Below are 21641 nucleotides of genomic sequence, written 5' to 3' on the forward strand. Positions count from 1 at the left end.
ATATCGATATATTTTTGTCAAATTTTTATGATATCTTCAAACATATATTTTATTAAAAAATAAAAACATCATCGTTTTTTTAAAATCACATAAAGCTATATTATAGCATCGACTGAGATAAATAATAAAATAAAATATTAAAATCACGATGTATCTCGCTACATTGCACGAGTACGCTTCTAGTCTATCTATAATGTTATTGAATTTGTGATTGTTAAAGGATTTCTGATAGTAAAGTTTTCGATATCGTCCAAGCTAATATGGATAAACCCATTAGATGTTCATATGAATCCATATACACACACACACAGAACATGTGAAGACATGTGAGCTCGTATGAAAACACACAACCCTAGATGCCTTGGTTCATACGTGTTCATGTACATACAACAGAGTTGGCTCCTGAATATGCAGAAGATATTCATACGGTTCACATGCTGTTCATATGTCTATATATATGTGTGTATGTTCATATGGCTCTTACATTAACAAAAACAATAAGATTTTTTGATTTTGTAACTCTCAATTAATGATATGAGAGTTACATAAAAAAGAAAATTACCTAAATACCTTTTTCCTCTTTGTTCACATATGTTTTTTGAAATTGTAAATTTAAAAAAATTAATTTTTTATCATGATTAATCACAACTGTTTATTATAAGAATTAATGGCCAAGATTGGTTAACAAAGTTAACACAATAATCTTGGTTAACATTTGAACCAGCCCCTATATATATATATATATATATATATATATATATAGAGAGAGAGAGAGAGAGGGGGGGGAAGGGTTCAAACGAAAACCCCTGTGATTTACGAAAACGCGAGAACAACTCAATAACCACATAGTGTGATAAAAAATAAAATTAAAAGATTTTTAAAATTAAAATTTAAAAAGATTCAAAAAAATTTAAAATTAAAATGGTAATAATGGAAATGATATATCAAATATTTTTAAACACGATCAAAATCTTTTAAACTTATCATTATCATCTAGAAAACGGTTACGATTACAAGCCTAACTTCAAATCGCAAGAACAACGGACGGCGACAATGTTGATCGGCGGTGACCAACCAAGAACACGCAACCATAATCGACCAAGAACCCTAATCGAGAAGCCATTGCATGCAACAAGCGGACAAATTCAAGGTATCTTTCAAAATTACTCGTTTTGAATAAGTTTTTAATCGATTAGTTGTGATACTCAGGAAATATCAAGACACAATTTGGGAATGTAAATGTTTGTGAACCTGATAGCTAATGTTTTATCTGTCAAAATACTAGGTTAGGGCACTTTGATTTGAGTGTGATAATCATTTGGGTGTGATAATCATTTGGGTGTGATAATCATGTGATATGGGTGTGATACTTATGTGATAGGGGTGTGATAATCACCGGTATACATCACTTGGGTTAACGTTTTGGTTGATAAGTTAAAAGTTTGGTGTAATCATGTGATTTAGGTGTGATAATCATGTGATATGGGTGTGATACTTATGTGATAGGGGTGTGATACTTATGTGATAGGGGTGTGATACTCACCGGTATACATCACTTAGGTTAAGGTTTTGGTTGATAAGTTAAAATTTTGGTGTCATCATGTGATTTGGGTGTGATAATCACTGTTATACATCACGCTAACGCAATAACATTTGTTTTATTATCCATCGGTTCAAAACTGTGAAGTACAAGTGCTTCAATCTACTCACATTATCGAATATTAGTAACACAGACTGATTTCAATTAGTCCTTGCAACTTGAACCGCTAAGAGCTAAGAATTCCTACGTAACAGAACTTGAAGTGTATGAACAAGACACAATTTGGGAATGTAAATGTTTGTGAACCTGATAGCTAATGTTTTATCTTCAAAATACTAGGTTATGGCACTTTGATTTGGGTGTGATAATCATTTGGGTACTTGGGTTAACGTTTTGGTTGATAAGTTAAAATTTTGATGTAATCATCTGATTTGGGTGTGATAATCATGTGATAGGGGGTGTGATAAGCACCGGTATAAATCACTTGGGGTAACGTTTTGGTTGATAAGTTAAAATTTTGGTGTCATCATGTGATTTGGATGTGATACTTATGTGATAGGGGTGTGATAATAACCGGTATACATCACTTGGGTTAATGTTTTAGTTGATAAGTTAAAATTTTGGTGTCATCATGTGTTTGGGTGTGATAATCATCTGACATGGGTGTGATAATCACTGTTATACATTACTTTATATGATTGTAATTTTGTCTTTTGAGCGTTCAATAAGACAACAAGAGTTTATAAGAAAATCATTCACGACTTATGTTTAATAGAACATAATCATAGTATATAGAAAATGTAAATGAGACATTTTTAAAACAAAATATTAATTAATAAAAAAAGGGTAATGGATTGGAAGAAACAGAAAATAATGGTGAAAAAGAAGATCACATTGTTCTAGAAATTCTAATCCTAGGTTCCTACTTAATAATAGCATAAAAGTATCACTAGATAACACATAATTATCATTATTTTCTACATTGATGTGATCTTGATTCATATACTGAAACTCCAGATAATATTCGACGTACACTTCTAGTACACGGTAAGACACAACATCATTCAAGTCATTCAACTATATACTCCAGGTAATCATGTGATATGGGTGTGATACTTATGTGATAGGGGTGTGATAATCACCGGTATAGATCACTTGGTAAAATTTTGGTGTAATCATGTGATTTGGGTGTGATACTTATGTGATAGGGGTGTGATAATCACCGGTATACATCAATTGGGTTAACGTTTTGGTTGATAAGTTACAATTTTGGTGTCATCATGTGATTTGGGTGTGATAATCAATGTTATACATTACTTGGCAATGGTTAGGATTATCATTTTGGTGCTTTGTTGTTCATAAATTAAAATTTAGTTGTAATTGTTTCTAGACGAGTCCGATCATATCTTCACAAAATCAGCTAGTATTCTTGACGATTAGTATTACTTATTTGAATTGTTATCACGTGATTTCCATTAAACAACAAATAAAATCACTTGTTTGCAATGTTTTAAATTATAGTTAAATCAATATTTTGCACAGATTAATATATCATGCTTATCACACTATTAGTACTATTTTGACGCTTTCATTACACTATTATTATACCTAATGGTGGACCAACTACAATTTTAGGGGATTAATAGCAATGCGGAGGAGCTACAAGTTACAAAAAAACATGAAGGAATCGAAATTTTCTAACACAGCAGAGAACCCTATTGATGTGGATGATGAAAGCAATGAAGTTGCGATATTGAACGTCGGTCAAGCAAAACAAAGGGCATCTGATTGTTCAACTAGAAGAGGTAACAATACTATTTTGTTTATTTAATGACAATGTGATTTGAAAACAATTGGTAAATTGAATGACATGAATTGTACCATAACTATGTGTACGTCGCATATGCCATTGACTTCACAACTCATTGATTACTGCATTAGATGAACATGATACTATATTTCGTTACATGTATTACTGACTGTCATATACAAAGCATGTACAAAAACATGATATCATAAATAAAAAGAAATACAATTTTTTATGCAGAAACAATATGTAAAAGGCCACCAAAGTCAAGGGAAGATTCTAAAGATGATGACGACTTTGAGATTCAAGACCAAAACATAAGGAAAAAGGTAAAAAGTGTCAAAGAAGATACTAAGGGAAGAGAAGACAATGGCAACGATCAAAACCTATCTTCCTCTTCGTACGAGAACATCACCTAAACCCCTATATACAATTATTCAAATCTATCCCCATCACAAATAAAGTGTGTAAAAGAAATGGGGTTTGAAGGCATGTTGAACATGAAGACAGACGGTATACCTGCAAAGCTTGGCTATTATGTAGTTGATTCTTTTGACTCTCAAAACATGCTGATTAAACTCGAAAACGGTGTGATCCCAATCACAGTTAAAAAAATACATGAGATGATTGGTGCACCAATTGGGGGAGCTCCATTGGATAGTTTAGTTAATGACAACTGCGRAGTAARTRTAGTAGARCAATRRAAAAGTAKATATTYRAAGCCGTCTTTACGTGTCACAGACATAGTAAGCGAAATTATCACCTCAGATAATGGTGATTGGAATTTCAAACTGGACTTCATAATGGTCTTTTGCAATGTAATGGGTCAATGCAAATCGAATGGCATTTGTGACCTCAGTGTTCTTGCATATCTATCGCAACAAACTTGCTTCGAAAAAATTGATTGGTGCGATTATGTCTTCAAATGTTTAAAGATGAACAAAAGCACATGGAAGCCAGACCCAATAGAGTGTTACTACAGTGGCCCGTTAACTACATTGACGGTATTTTTACATATCACATTTTAATATATATATATATACACATATATTGGTACTTATTATCATTGGTTATTTATTGTGAATGAATAATCACGAAATATAAATTGGGACGGGAATTTTACTTCTTGCACTTTTAAATGAAGCTTCTGTACGTCGACACCATTCGGTGTGATCTTATGCACATGATACGCAAAAGACCATGCATTGCAAGTTGGTCAATGGACCTTCTAAGAAGACGGGAATCAATAGAACTTTCTACCGGTGGTTTCGGGATTGGCAATGTAGCAGAAACATTGGTTGATGAACAACATGAAGATAGACCAAGAGAGAACGAAGAAATTGACATTAAGGTAAAGATGATAACGCACTAATTTGCATTGTTTTATATTTTAGTGAAAACAATATTCTGAACGAATTGATATATCTTATTCATCACATGATTACATAGCTTATGTATTTACATACATCATGCAATATGGGTGTGATAAGCATGCGATATGGCTGTTAAATTAGTGATTTTCTGTGATATCACTGTTAAAATCACTTATTTGTATTGTTTTAAATTACAGTTAAATCAATATTTTGCACCGGTTAATATGTCTTGCTTATCACAAAATTATGCATATAGTAATCACATCATTATCACAACTTACAAATCATGTGACTTATCACAAATCTAGTTACGTTAATGCAAATGAATTTTAGATTTCTTGCATATCACAACCTAGTTACGACAAARTTWAWTAATGTATAATGTAAAAAATGACCACATTGCTTATTTATCACATGATTATCATAGTTTACTTAACACATATAATCACCATAGTTAACAAATGATTTTCATAAAATAAGAAATTAAATAACTACTTTCAAAATACATTCATATGTCATTTGTTTGTCGGTTTGTGCAGATATACTTGGATGAGGTCGAACACACTTTCAATATGTTCAAGACAATGAAGAGCGATTTCGATATGATTCTAAAAAAAGGAAGGACTATATACCCCACCTCTGTGGAGTTTGATGTTTGGGAAAAAAAGTTGATAGATTTGGTAGTAATTGACAAAATGAACGTTGATACGTCAATGAACATGTCACTTGCTAAAAATTGTGGAACAAAACAAGCATCAACTAGTGATCCATGGCAAGGTGTTACGGGGGGCGCACAAGAGATTGTTGAGACACCAACACAATTTTTCTCAAATCCAGAAACAATTAAGGGGGTAGACAAAACAATTAAAATATATGAGAAGTTACAGATGCCGGATTTTAGTTTAGGTCTCACCCAAGAGTTCGAAGAAGTTGCTGAGCCGAAGGAAACTGCTCCTAACAAAGAGGACAATGATGTGGTTCCTAATGTGAAACCAATAAGTGAGATATACACTGGTCCCAGTGGTCCAAGAGCTTCAAAGGTAGGAGGAAAAATATATTCACCGTATATGAATAGACAAGTGGACGCACACCGGCCTAACACAAAAGTCGAGTTAATCCTTTCTAACCTAATATTCGCTATGGAAGGCGCTCAGATGTAAGTTCATCCAACTACTTGACACTAACATATGCATATATTTATCACATGATTAACTGGATCACATTTGATTATTAGATAAACACAATAACTTTAGTATAAAGGAGTAACATACTTCAACATATAGGTAGCAAAGTTTATTGCAAAATTCTGCATTTGCATTTGCATTTGCATTTTCCTATCATATGAACTAACACTTCATCACTACCTAAACACCACTTTAAGAGATGCATAAGTAGTTTGAGTTGAGATTTGCTAGCAATCCACTTGCTTTTTGATCAAATTATATATATCAATCACATTTATCACCCTGGTAACACATTTATCACACCATTATCACAGCTCTTGTGATCACTGGTAAGTTGATGCCATCAAGATTTTGGGTGTCAAAAGCAGTTGTTGTTGCATCAATTACATAATTTAATTTAATGGAAAACGAACCAAACAGTATCCACATACATATACACATCCGGTTTATCACGTGATAAAACATCAAACTTTTCAATTTAAAAAGTACAATACACCCCGGTAACACAATTATCACACTATTAACACATCTATCACACCATTATCACAGCTCATGTGATCACTGGTAAGTCGATGGCATCAAGATTTTTGGTGTCAAAAGCAGTTGTTGCTGCATCATTTACATAATTTAATTTAATGGAAAACGAACCAAACAGTATCCACATACATAATTTAATTTAATGGAAAACGAACCAAACAGTATCCACATACATATACACATCCGGTTTATCACATGTGATAAAACATCAAACTTTTCAATTTAAAAAGTACAATACACCCGGGTAACACAATTATCACACCATTAACACATCTATCACACCATTATCACATTTATCACATCATTATCACATTTATCACCCCGGTAACAAAATTGTCACACCATTAACACATTTATCACACCATTATCACATTTATCACAGTTGGTCACAGTTTATAATTTATTAACTCTATTGAGATTTATGTTCATATGGAAATCTAGTAATCTAATAATATATTACCTCACAGGGGCCCGGTATACTTAACAGCGGAGGGTCAGTATGCACCACGTCATATTTTCGAAAGCATGGTTGATGATACTTTCATATACGGGGGTGTGATCGACATATGGGCAACAATGTTAAACAAGAACGAACAATACAGAAGCAAGTCTTCCCCACGAAGGTTATTTTGTGACATCACAACAATGGTATGTGATATTAATATTTTATCAGTTAATATAAATTTATTTGTTAGAGTCACTGATATAACATTATCACTTAACAAAAAAGACGGACGACATGCTAAAATTGAGCTACGGAAGCATGTATACTATGTTTGAAACCAACTTGGAGGCCGCAATGAAAAACGATAAGGAGCTAGCAACCTTAAGGAATGTAGATATGGTATATTTTCTTTATAATTATACTAACTACACAAATATTAAACAAGGTGCGACATAAATGCTTGAAATATACTAATGGCATTCATTTGCAGATTTTTTTCCCGATTCGAAGGCAAAGTCACTTCTACCTAATTGTGTTCAACTTGAAAAATCTGGGCTTCTTAATAATCGATAACACAAAAACAGAGGTTGACATTGGAAGCAAGTATGGGGATCTGCCACCACAATTGGTAAGAGTTTACGAACTTTATCACATGTGATAAACTAAAAATATTTATATATGCAATTACTAAATGACTAATCATAATGCAAATTTGAAATGTAGCACAAGGCTCTTAATGACTACATGAAATCAGTGAGGCACCCCAAAGAAAAAATCATGGCTAATGTCACCGCCAAGGTCTGCAACCTGAAGTGGAGTACGGTACGAAATGGTGTTGACTGTGGAATCTTCGTAATGCGGCACATGGAGCATTATATGGGACAAGTGATAAACCGTTGGGATTGTGGTTTCTTTCAAGAGGGATGTGGACAAGAACAACAACTACGACGTTYRAGGCGAAAATACCTTACARAGATCCTGCTTTCAAATGACAACATTTTAAAGGATGCACTTTACAAACAGGCACTTGAATTTGATGAACTGAATGATAATCTGAAAGAATCAATCCTCACATCTGCATTCAATAAAAGGGAGATGCGTTTTGTATCATATTAAATAGGTAGAAAGATATAGGAAGTTGGATGTTTGTTCGTTTCATTTGCAGTTTAGCAATTTCTTAATTTCATCACTAGTAGAACAAATGACAGACTGTAATGAAAACAATTGGGTTGAATTTGCATATGTTTTGGAAATTATGTTTCTATGACAAAGGATATTTCCGTAAGCATAATCATGGTGTGATCTTATACAAAACGCTTATCACTTGTGTCGACCAACAATATTTGCTATAAATTACAGCACAGGGTTATTTTTCTAATCACACAACAATAACATAATTTACGATTTAACTGTGATACGTTCAAAAATATCACATGACATAAACGAATATATCACGTACATAAGATCCATAAATTGAGCAGATTCCAAAAACCCGAAAAYATATATAATTATCAAGTACAAAAGTGTTTTATTATTAGATACAATGTGTCATATAACAAAAAAAAACAGATTGCAGCATATATGAAACGTGATACACAAGGTTATCACATGTGATACCCTAAAATTGAAGTACCACCAAAGTTTGATATAAAAGCATTATATTAAAAAAAAACACCGTGTAACAGTGATTGATCATCATTTTAAACAAACCATCATTCACATCCACATTCGAAAGAACTAAATAAAATAATATGATCCAATATTGTCAAATTCATTAAAAAAAAACATAATTCATTAAGAGATGGAAAAACGTTAATTGGAAGAGGCTTTCCTCACAGAGCAGTTTCTTATATCATGATTGACAAACTCCTTGCATCCTCAACATAGTCTTTTCGGCCGTTTGCTTTTTGTTATGGCTCTCTATCCCGCCCCAATCAAACGCTTACTAGTGCCACAACCTTTGTTACGAATGCCTTGAGGAGGAAGAATATCAATTTTCTCCGGCTGAGGAACACCTACCAATGACTGAATCACATCATCTTTGTTGGTAAAATTAAGTTTCTCAGATACACTGATTAGCATATTTGACTTCCACGAACGGATATTGTCAAGAAAGGCAGTTATCTTATCCTCGTCACCTTTAAAATTCATTAAACATTGACCAACCTCAAGATACACGTCATTGGATAATTTGTCCACACTATCGCTTCCAATTGATATATGTCGACTACGCAACACATCAACATGAATAACCCCCCTCATCCAACGCTTAAGAATATATTGTTGCGGAATTTCATCGAAATCAAGGTTGAACAAGACAGTGAACACATGCCGACATAAGGTTCCGTAGTACTCAAAATGGCGGCAATCACAATATATTGAGTCATCTGAATGCGATTGAGCAACCTAACATACAACATAATTAGTGATACAAGATTATAACAATACACTAAAATAACACATGTGATATTTATCAATAAACTAGCATATCACATGTGATAAMGTTAAACAAATAATTAATAATACTGATAACGTACCTTAAACTCAAGCTTAGTGGAACAATGTTTTTTCCTCTCCCTTATTGTATAAACTGTGAAACCCATTTCAGAATTAACTTGCCATTGGGAACAACATCTATAACCCTTGAAGATMTCCTTTTGGACCTTGAAGAAAATAGCAYGAGTATACACTTTTGCCGSATGATACTCGATCAACGTATTTGTCTTGAAGGTCGGTGTGGTGGTATCCGTCTTATGATCTTCATTGCGCTGCCTATTCCTCTGTTTGTCTATCGCAATATCATGAGACAAAATGAAYTCTAACAAAATATTAGAATGCTTACCAAATTTTCGAAAAAACGAGTTGGTGCTCTCAGATCTGGAGGTGGTTTTCATTAAACAACATAAAGGTATCTCCCTAAAGTAGGAAGAAATCCAACTGGTTCGCATTTCAAATACGTCATCAAGCGATGGGTGATTATTAAGGTCAAACTCATTCAACAAAGACGCCCATTTAACCTCAAATTCTTCAGGTTCAAGATGTACACTCCATACTAATTTCAATAACCATTTTCTGAAGTTTGTATTCAAAATGATATCAGAACCTACCTGCATCATAACATCGCTATAAGTAAATCAAATTTGCAAATCACATATGATACACTACTGCAATCACATTTGTATCACATGATTATCACCGATAACACTAAATATAATACTACTTTCAATCACATGTGATAAAACATTCAATACCTTGGCATGTAGCTTCTTCATGATATGCCACATACATAGGCGATGTCTAGCATCAGGAAACACAACAGGGATTGYTTCCTTAATGGAAGCATCTTGATCAGTCAAAACAAGGGTCGGTTGACAACCATGAACCTTCAAGAATGACTCCAACAACCAGGTATATGCTTGGATAGTTTTTTCAGTGATCAATCATGACCCAAAAACAACTGATCTCTTATGGTTATCAATACCGGTGAATGGTACACAAACCATGTTATACCTACGATGACAAAAAATAAAATATAAGCCGAAACCATAGAAATTAATAAATCCAAATTACGATAACATTAAATTAACGTACTTGTTGAAACGATATGTCGCATCAAATGACATAACATAACCAAACTCTGCGTAGTTCAACCTTGTCAACTCGTTGGCCCAAAACATTGATACCAAACGACCATTGTCAACTTTATACTCAAATGCAAAAACTTTTAAATAGTTAATTTGAGTTTAAACCTAAAATTAAGTTACTTCGTTACATTTAAATTATAATAAAAAAATTTAATTAAAAAAATACACAAACAAAAACTTTTAAATAGTTAATTTGATATTAATATTGATATATTTTTTGCAAATTTTATATGATATTTTCAAATTTATATTTTATTCAAAAATAGAAACATTATCATTTTTTCAAAATCATATAAAATCATATTATATCGACATGGATAAAAAATAAAACGAAACATTAAAATAGAAATATATTTCAATATATTGCACGAATACCCTTCTAATATATTTTAAGTATTTGTGTACTATTTTTTTTAATAAAAAGAGAGAAAAAAACCCAGATGGCCCTCCCTTAATGGCAACAACTAATGACCCAAACATTAGGGACCAAAAACAAATTCTCAACAAGCCTCAGGGAGTATTGTTTATAATTTACTCTAGCTTTTATACACCATTGTGCCATTTGGAAAATCCCTCTGCTCTTCGGTACCCATGTTCGTCGCCAATTCGAAGGATTTCCTGCGATTCACTCCATTTAAGGAAATAAAAGTGGCGAAATTTGCTTCATCTTCAAGCGTGCCTCCATGGCTCAATCAGTTTTCCAAACAATTTCTTTCTCTAGTCAACATTTCTATTGAATTGGGAGGAACCCTGTTTCCTCCCTTCTGTCATTTCTCATGGATTCGAAAACCTCTTGGGACTCCTTGCGAAAACAGGTTTGTTTCCTATTAGTTTTGATCTTTTTACGCCCTACGTTCCTTGTGTTTGGTTGATAAATCCCCTAATTTGGTGTGTAGTTGTGCCCCCTCGTATGATTTGACTGAATTTGAGACATTTGGATAATATTTCCAGCCAATGAGAAATTTCCAAACAATGATGAATCAATCGATGTTGAATTCAATTTATTGTAAGTTGAAATTGCAATTTTTGGTAAGATAGTCGTCGGGGCAAGTTGTTTCAAATGGTTTTCTGGAGGCATACTTTTGGGTGGAATTGTTATGAAAGTTTTGACATTGTAGATTGATATATCTGGGAAAAGAAGGTATAGAAAATAATTCTTGAGAAATGTGATGATTCCACAGATGATTAGAATGCTTGTTGATTTGATTCAGAGAATGGATCTTTGGGTTGATAGATACACCATGAGGATTTTTGTGATTGATATAGCATTCTTTCCTATTTCAGTATTGTAATCTACATATATAGGCCCATTGGAATCTTTGAATGTACGGGCATTCAACCCTTCTTGGATTGATATTGCTTGGTAATCAACCTTTTTATAGGATGATTCTCCACTTCTTATGGAATTGGTAGGGGCGACTAAAAACTTTAGACCTTTTGGCTTGTGTGCTATTAGGTATTCAGGATGTCGGTCTTGGTTTTTGAATTTATATAAGTGAAGTGGTGCTTCTCTTCATGGAAAAGCTCCGTGCAAGTCCCAAAAATGGATGTTGGGTTCCTTGTTCCCAGGGACTTGGGTGTGTTTGGTACATGGACTGCAGCGTACCGACGAGATTCAGATATAGGGATGAAAGAATTGTGGAAAATTACAGGGTTTTAACATGGCATGGGGACTTTAACAATTTACGAAACTTGTCTCATCTTCCTAATTTATGTTCCACCTACTTTTATGGATTTCTTTTTGTCCCCCTCAATCCCGTCCGGTCTAATGTTGCGCCAAAAGTGAGACAACAAAATTTTGTTTTATTCATATGTCCCGTACCAAACGCACACTTGAATTTTTGATGAGATGAAGTGGTAGTATATATTTATGTCAAAAGCAAGTATTACGACAAGACTTCGTGACATGTTTATGTGTGGCAATGGTTATAGTTGATTAGAGAAGAAAGATAAGAGTATAAAGCATCTCCAATTTGTTTTGAACTTGGCTTATTCTTGTCTCCCTAGCTCGAAACATTTAATAGTTCAACTTTCTGTATATATTTCAAATATAAGTATCTCAAAGATCTAATTTCTTATTACTCTACTTGTTGATATCTGCCTAGGCAAGGAAGCTTGAAGCACAGTTGGATGAGCAAATGCATTTGTTCCGCAAATTAGTTTATACAAAAGTTGATAATGATAAGGAGAACGATCTGGGGTCAGGAATAGAACAACTACTCAAAGAGCTGGATCAAGTAATTTCGCTAATGCAAGCTTGGCTTTCATCTGGAGGACCACAAATATTTTCTCATACATTGACACGACATCGAGAAATTCATTATGATCTTACTCAGGTATAAATATGTTAGGAACAAAACGTCTACCTCAAGTCAAATATCGAACAATGAGATACAAAACCTAACCAACTAGTATAGAACAAATAATATCCAAATAATGTGCTTAATACTTGGTGAACAACAATAAGATCAACACAACACAATGGCAACCCCAATCGTGATTGAAAGCAAATAAAGAAAACAATATTTAATGTACGTTGTGATAGTGTACGTCATAATTAAATGAACTTACAAGAGAATACAAAAGCTAAAAGCTTGAAGAACTCTATTGGTTTCCAAATACGGAAAGGGAGTTGTACCACCAATGAATGAGCCCTAATTCTATCTTTTCTGATAGGTCATTCCCGTATGCGAATTCGTGGGCAAGCTGCAAAATCGCATTCATGCTCGTATGGTCTTTCCTATTGTGAGAATGTGGAAGCCCTAGATCACTCTTTGTAAGAGCCCTTTAGGAGAAAGGGGAGGTTCCAGCATGTATATGGGAGAATGGTCCAAGTCTAGCCGGTGTGGGACTCCAACACATCCCCTTCAATGGAGGCTAGATGGACACGAAGTGTCCCAGGGTGTTGAGAGGGGGTTAGCCAGAGTGTCGAGTCCCTAAAGTGGCAGATTGCAAACCATAGCTCTGATACCATGTGAGAAATGTGGAAGCCCTGGATCATTCTCCTAAAGAGCCCTTTAAGGAATGGTCCAAGTCTAGCCAATGTAGGACTCCAACATACCCTCATTTTTTTAGAGGAAACTTTATATTGATATATACAACAAAGGAACCCTCTTTAAGGAAATTATACTATCACACTAAGGGGCCAATTACCACACGCTTACCCGGGTAAGCATTTATCGGTAAAATTCAACATTATAACTTACTTACCGGGTAAGTTTTTAGTCGACCAAAATGGTAGCGTATGCAACAATTTAGCCGGTAAGTGCTAACCGTGGTAAGATTCGCGCCATCACTTACAGGTAAGACTCTCGGTTCTTGCTTTCGCTCTTACCGGGTAAGATTCTTGGACCTTGCCATATTCATCCGGTAAGGTAATGTACATAATGGAGGCAATCAATCAATATAGATTGATGTGACTTAGTAAGCGCTTATCCGGGTAAGCGTTTGGTAAATGGCTCCTAAAAAGGATAAACCCTAATTTGCTACATCTAACACTCTTCAAGTTAGAGCGAAGACGTTAATCATGCCCAACTTGCTTTCGATAATGGCTTTGTCAGAATGTCTGCAAGCTGGTACTTTATCATGATGTATATCGGTTAAATCGATGGAGGGTATGTCTGAGTTTCCACAACACCGTCTCTGATAAGATGATAATCAACCTTAATATGTTTGGTCTTCTCATGGAATACTTGATACTTGACTATATGAATAGAACTGGTTATCACAATACAGTCTCATCAAGTCGTTTGTAATCACACCAAGCTCAGTTAGAAGCTTCCTTACCCATGTCAGTTCGCATGACACATCTGCCATGGCTCTATGCTCTGACTTAACACTTGAACGGGAGATAGTACGTTGTTTCTTAATTTTCCAAGAAACTAAGTTTCCTTTGATGAATACACATATACCAGTCATCGATCTCCTAGAAACAAGACAACCAGCCCAATCTATATCCAGAAACCAGATATCTTGCCATCTCCTTCTTCAGTGAATGCACCCACTCGATAGTAACCCTGATCTAAATAGAGTATCCCTAAGCCTGGTTTGGCCTTGATATACCTCAAAACATGAAGTGTTGCATCCCATGAACTGTATAAGGAGCGGATATGAGCTGGCTTAAAACTCTAACCGAAAACGATTTATCTGGTCGAGTAACTATCAAATAGTTTAACTTTCCAACCAGTCTTTTGTATCCCTTTGGATTCTAAATAGGATTTCCATCATTTGGAAGAAGTTTTCTATTTGTAGGCATCAAACTGTCCACTGGTTTACATCCCAGGAAACCACACTTAGTAAACATATCAAGAACATATTTTTGTTGAGCTAGAAAAATCCTCTATGGAGATCGAGATACTTCCATCCCAAGTAAGTAATAGAGTCGTCCAATAGTAACTTGAAACAGAGTATGTAGAAAATAGTAACTTGAAACGGAGTATGTCGAAATTGTTTCACCTCTGAAGTTCCGGTGTTTCGAGTGATAATAATGTCATCTACATAGGCCACTAGAATGATTTGTCGAGTGTCATAGTGTCTAAAGAACACATGCTCTAGGGGACCGTTTGAGACCATATAATAAATGTTGCAGTTGGTATACCTTTGTGGCCTCCTCATAACAAACCCAAGTGGTTGTTCCATGTACACCTCCTCCTCAAGAATACTATTAAGAAACGCATTCTTAACATCCAATTGATGAAGTGGCCAATGATTAATGGCTACCAAAGTTATACAATTTCGAACAGACAGCATCTTAGCCCCTGGAGAGAAACTCAGCTGGAGTTTCGGTAGGTTTCCGGTGAAGGCAGCTGGAGTTCGGTAGGGTTCCGGCGTCTAGCGAGGTTTTCAAATCTGGCTCTGATACCATGTAACTACTCAAAAGGTGATATATTTCTCATTTATTCAGAGGAAATTTTACACTAATATATATACAAAAATTAAACCCTTTTTAAGGAAATTATACTATCACACTAAGAAAGAGAAATCCTAATTTGCTATGTCTAACACTCGTTTAAGAAAACTGTATTCTATGTGACTTCCCAAGTTACATACAAAGTCGCTTGCAATGTACCGTATGTTTTTTCTAGTTGTGTAACTTCATGAGCGACTTCACATGTTTCATAACCAACTTTCCTAACACTAGGTGACTTCAGAAGGTGACTTCAGAAGGTGACATGCAAGTCGTTGGCAATGTACATGTTAGTTGTATTGTAAATATACAGAATTCATGGGCTGTTTTTATCATTACTTAAAAGTTGTAGGTGTATATATATGTTTATCTTGTTCTTATTTTTCCTTCTCTTGTACACAACATAATTCAATCTATTTGATCAAATACATAGAGAAGTTCCATTGGCTACACACAACGTTCATCTCCTCCATTACTGTTAGTACCAAAAGTTCATCCCCTGTTCTAGCTACTTCACAAGTCTCGTAGCAAGTCATGTACAACATTAGTTTTTAGTACCACCAAAAATAACAATCTGGTGTTGCCTACTTAATTGCTCATATCATTCATAAGTGGTTTAGTACTTATTTCAATTGTTCCTTTATCTAGTATGCCACTTGCAACTGGTCTGAACATAAGATTCTCAAGTGCTTAGTTAAATGGAGAAACCACACAGACTTGATATGGGAAATCATACACCACTATATATTAGTGAGCATCTACAGCTTTAGCGTGACGGTGTTTGCTCTTCTATTTGTTTGATTGTAGGAGTTCAATCGGCTACGATCTAGCCTTAGAGCGAAGAGAGACCATGCGTCACTACTTGAAGACTTCCAGGAGTTTGAGAGATCAAGATCACAACTAGAAGACGATGGTGGGTCTCAAGAGCAGTCTCTCCTTGAGGAGCGTGGTACTCTCATGAGAAGTACAGGGAAGGTATAAATACCCGAACCAATTCTTGTGAGAATAGATTTTTGCCAAGTTGAATGGATACATGTTCATATTATACTGTATTTTGATTCTCTCTTCTTTAATCCTCCCCCTGCCCCACAAACCCAAAAAAGAAGATGCAGAGATAATAATCATATCACGTTACAGGAGGTTCTATGATGATGTTTAGTCACAGTTGTGCTTCAACAGAAGAATATAGCGGAGTGCAAATCGTAAGGTGTTAAAACAGTGAAACTTGATTTTGGAATATATATATTCATCTATCCAACTAAAGAGATATTCAAATTGAAGTTAGATTATACGCAAAAACTTGAAGCAAATACGAATGTCGAGAGAGGATGATTGTTTGTAATATATTGGACTTGTGATGGATCATGGTTGCACCAACAATGATATCAATATTGCTGCTAGTGGTCATGCATCAGTCTACAATTGTCAAATTTATCATAGTTTTGATTCATATATGCCTTAGGTAATGTCCCTGCTGGTCTGTCCCAACAATAAAGGTATCGGTGTAATCCATATGAGTGAGGTCCCTGGTTCGAGCCTGGGCACTGCTCCTCTGCCAATGGGATGCATGTGCTGATTTACCTCTCCCATGATGACCGTGGGACTGGTGCGGTGGGGGTGTGTAAGAGGGTGGCGTCAACCCTTTTTTCCAATGTCCCAATAATGTATAGCAGTTGCATATATCTTCGTGGGTGTATTACGTTTATTTTGATTCTTAAATTTTGGTCAGTTTAACTTTGGCATGAACGAAGTGTAGGGGTAATATGAATAAAATTGTGTTGTTATAGGAAATCAGAGTTCGTTTCTTTCTATGTTTAAACATGTACTGGAATCATGACATAATATGACTAGGGAGGACCATAAGAATGGATATCTCCTATATAACACTTCATTTGGATTTCATTTTTAGCCTACCTCCAAGAGTTTGTAAGGAAGGATAAGTTGTTCAAATGCATGAACACATCTCATCCTCTTTTGGCATACAGATAATGTTTGGTATCTTTGTCTACAACTATGCTCACTAATCCATGTTGATGCAGATCGATGGTGTTAGAGCCGAAGCACAAGAGACCCTAGGCACACTTGTGTTTCAACGCTCAACATTTGGAGGCATCAATTCTAAGATTAGCAACATAAACAATCGCCTCCCAACAGTAAGTGAGTATTTAAACTTACTCATTTATGTTCATTATATCTGTTGATCTGATTAAAGTTGCACAGTTCATTATATCTGTTGATCTGATTAAAGTTGCACAAATATTTAATCTAGCTACTTGGGATTGTTTTAAAATTAGGAAAGATTTGTTGGAAATTGTTTGGTCTGACCATCATGTGACTCATTGGGCATTGCCTTTTGTCTTTCCTGGTAATAAGAGAAGGCCTTTCTATATCACGATCGCCTTCCTTTATTTATTATAATTTGGTTTTCCTTTTTGGTGAATCCGAATTGCTTTTATGTTTTTAGGTCCTTTAGAATCTAGGTAAATGGACAAGTCATTTATCGTATGTTTTAGTAATAATTTTCACCATTAATAATCTATGACTATTATAACTCCCAAAAATTAGAAGATTTATGTATATCTTTTTGACATACAATGGGGGTATATATACATGTTGGAGAGATTGAAATCAGCAATGGAAGGGTATATACACATCTGAAAAGATCGACATCAACAAAAGCCTAAGAAAAAGAAACTATCTAATAAATTCCCAAAAATAAGGGATTGCAACAAATGACTACATTACCAAGAATTCCTTTTTGTATAATTCAACAGACTCAAGCAAGTGAATGCATGTCTTCCGTTCCAAGGTTGCAAATTATGTCCTGAAACATCATGCTTTGCATACCCTTTGTGAATATATTTGCCAATTGATCCTTTGTGGAGATGAATAGGGTTGAAATAAGATTGGTATGACATTCCCCCCCCCCCCCCAAAAAAAGATAAAATGTCTATCAATTTCAATGTGTTTTGTTCGATCATGTTGTACAAGGTTGTGAGCAAATTGATGGTTGACTTGTTGTCACAATATACCTTCCTAGTGTATCTTAGAAGCTTGTAGAATTATCTTCAACCATAATAATTAACATACTCCCTAAACTTCAATTATGCACTTGATCTTAACACCTCACTCCGCTTATTACTCCTCCATGTCACAAGATCTATGAAAAGTAACGAGATGTTGATCTCCTCCTACTCCACCACAATCGGCATCTTTATATGCTTCTAAAGTCAAACTTTTCCCCCTTTTAAATAAGATCTCTCTCCAAGGCCTACTCTTTAGATATTGCAATATTCTTTTCAAAGCCTTAGAATGTATTTCCTTTGGGTTGTGCGTGAATTGACTTACCACGCGTACCGCAACACCTATGTGTGTCTTGCATGTGTTTCAAAAAATCAATCATCAAGCACATCTCCGATAGGACCCTCTCTATCCACCCCGAATCATCTGGAGCATCACACAATCCATGAATGAACTGAATAAGAGTACCAACGGGTTTACAGTTCATCATCCTTGTTTCTTGCAACGTATTTCCATTAGGAGATGAAAGTTACCTGTAGGAAGTATATTAATTTTTCTAGTTCATTGACTTAAAATCTTTCAAGAGACATCACTTCAAATTGTTCATCTCATCTACATCATTACTTGAGAAATTTTCTACATAAACAAGCCATGATGTGGCTTTACCAGAATCCTACTGTTTCATGAACACAGCCTGATCTTCTTAACTTTGCTTTATACTTGAGAGCAATCATCAGTTTAGTAAATCTCCCAAACTGGGCTCTTGGTGACGGCTTAAGTCCGTAGAGTGCTTTCTTTAACTTGCACACCATCCATCCAGTTTAAGATTAAGAAACTAGGTGAGACTATATAAATATCTTCTGAATGAATGCATTCTTTACATCAAACTGTTGCGAGTTGAACCCGAGGTTAGCTGCCAGTGCTATTCATCTTTGCAACATGAGGAAAGAATACAACTTTGCTTTGTATCTTTTTACTAGAGCCATGTGACTATCTCTACTCTACCTACCATTTTGTTCCCCTTTGACATAATCCACATCTTTTATTGTTTTCTAGGGCCTTCGTTTCTAGTTTGATAACATCATCCAAATTCCTAACATAGTTTTCTTGAAATAGATATTACTGTATGGAGAAGCCTCTTTGTCTTTGAGATAGTTTTTGGTTCCTTCTCTAAGCTTTTGGATTTAGTGGTGATGTAATACTTGAATATGTTGGAAAGTAGGTTGGAGGAGAGATGGTAATTGTGGTTAACAGTCTCAGGAGAAGAGAAGATAAAGAATCATGAAACCTGAAATTAACTTGTTCATTATAACATTTATTACTGTTTCTGTTGAAGAGCATGTGGATCAAGTTTTCCCTTATATAGGAGAGTGGCAACATCCAAAGATTTTCTAAAAAGAAGTTTGTGAGAACATCAATTGGATTCGAACCCTAGTTAATGTTATTTAGGGACACTTGTGTGAAACATAATGCTCTTGCTGCATCTGGAAGATGTCCATGAATGGTTCCTGTTTTTTTAGTCTTTGGCATTATCATGCTTAAGTTAAGTTGAACCCCAAACCGAGTTTGGTAGAAACTGGAGCTAACGTTTTGATTTATTTTCAAACATAAATTCACGTTACTCTCGTACAATCATCAATAAACGAGACAAATCACTTGGCATCAGAAATGTTAACTTTTAGGATTGACCTGGGGGCGGTTTTATGTTTTATAGTTTGTTCCGTTGTCCCAGAAATATTTGTCTCCTTTCAGTCCCACCAATCACGTGAATACAGATAAGATTTTTATTCTGTGAAGATGCATATCTATTTGATTGGTGGACAGGAATGAGTTGTGGGATTCTGGGACAACAAATTTTTATTCGATGTTTAATGGGCTGGGTTGGGTTTCTAAGCATCAAATACAATAACCGTGATCTACAACCTAACAATGCTTTTGGTGGTTACAGGTGAACAACATTCTCTCGGTGATAAGGAAGAAGAAATCCATGGACACGGTCGTTCTTTCGATGGTTGCCTCGGTTTGTACTTTTTTTATTTTGATTTATTGGTTAGCAAAATAGTGAAGTATAAGTGGAATTTGCCCTACATTTTTTTGTATCTTTCGACTATGCCAATGTTGAGGCATGTCGCATGTAAATACACAACAAAATCAATTATATTTTTATGCAATCATATCACTAATTTGTTTCAGACGATGCCTTTTTTGTAACCGGGTGGACATAGGGGCCGATTCATTTGCAAACTGATTTTAGGTTGTGAACCAAGGGTCAAAGGAGAGCGTGACGCGTGTCCCATACGTTCACTGGTTGTTCATCATAAATAATGTATCATTCATCATGAATGGTGTATCTATTTATCATGGATCATTAATGGTGTATTATTTATCATGAATACTTCACAAATGTTTACTCTCTTTATTTATGATGAATGTGGACACTTGGATACACGTGTCACGCTCTCCTTTGTTCTTTGGTTTAGAACCTATATCAGTTTGTGACCAAACTTTTTATCATGTATGGTTGGCTTTTGGTTTATTTACAACACCTTGAAATCTTGTTTTATTTTTGGTCATTTTCAATTATTAGTCTTATTTTCTTATGATAAAAAATAGAATAGAGGAAAACATGCTACACGGATAGAGCTAGAGGGATGTTTGGTACGTGAATTCTAATGGAATTCAATGACTAAGCAAGGTAAGCGTAATTGGTTCTAATATATTGGACAGAACAGGACAGAGATCTTTGTCTCATGTTTGGTATGAATTTTATGTGGAACAAAGTGGAACAGGTCTGTTTCACCCCTACCCCATGGAACAAGGTGGAACAGACTTATAATTTACCAATATAACATCAAAATAAAACTTAATTTTCTTCTAAAACATCAAATAGGTCTTTTTTTACATTTTATTCATTCTTTAAATTTTATTTATTGTACTTTATGTTTCTAAAATTTTTATTTTACTGTCTTCAAAATATTATTTTTATACGGTTTCTATATTTTTATTAATTTATGTAATTTATTATATATTAATAATAAAAAATAATGTAGAAAAGAGATAAAAATAAAAATAGAAAGCTACATAACCTTTTTATTTGATGTCATTTTAATGGTTTTGACGAAAACTTCAAATGATATATTTTGTTATAAAAAATAATTATTTTATTATAATTTAATTAATTACA

At 34.6% G+C, this 21641-nt stretch overlaps 2 protein-coding genes across 5 annotated transcripts; one reads left to right on the forward strand and one right to left on the reverse strand.

Annotated features, from left to right (window-relative positions):
- Window positions 1-8806: 8806 nt before the first annotated feature.
- On the reverse strand, window positions 8807-10563 carry LOC112503331 (protein FAR1-RELATED SEQUENCE 5-like). Its single transcript, XM_025107389.1, has 5 exons — window positions 10478-10563; window positions 10387-10396; window positions 10138-10269; window positions 9424-9993; window positions 8807-9292 (listed from the first exon to the last, which is right to left on the reverse strand). Exons 1-5 carry the CDS (start codon window positions 10561-10563, stop codon window positions 8807-8809), a joined length of 1284 nt encoding a protein of 427 aa, XP_024963157.1.
- A 573-nt stretch (window positions 10564-11136) lies between these two features.
- LOC112503333 (Golgi SNAP receptor complex member 1-1-like) lies at window positions 11137-20862 on the forward strand. Of its 4 annotated transcripts, none has more exons than XM_025107393.1 (6): window positions 11137-11345; window positions 12636-12866; window positions 16244-16411; window positions 17476-17593; window positions 20406-20477; window positions 20651-20862. In XM_025107393.1, the coding sequence occupies exons 1-6, from the start codon at window positions 11307-11309 to the stop codon at window positions 20680-20682; spliced, it is 660 nt and encodes a 219-aa protein (XP_024963161.1). In that variant the 5' UTR covers window positions 11137-11306; the 3' UTR covers window positions 20683-20862. The 4 variants fall into 4 exon arrangements, with proteins under 4 accessions (XP_024963161.1, XP_024963162.1, XP_024963160.1 ...); XM_025107394.1 differs by having other exon boundaries at window positions 17476-17589; XM_025107392.1 differs by lacking the exon at window positions 20651-20862 and having other exon boundaries at window positions 17476-17589; window positions 20406-20648.
- The last annotated feature ends 779 nt before the right edge of the window (window positions 20863-21641 follow it).

Source organism: Cynara cardunculus, unplaced genomic scaffold (assembly GCF_001531365.2).
Source record: "Cynara cardunculus var. scolymus isolate 2C unplaced genomic scaffold, CcrdV1 Un_Scaffold_2878, whole genome shotgun sequence".
NCBI classification, from domain to species: domain Eukaryota; kingdom Viridiplantae; phylum Streptophyta; class Magnoliopsida; order Asterales; family Asteraceae; genus Cynara; species Cynara cardunculus.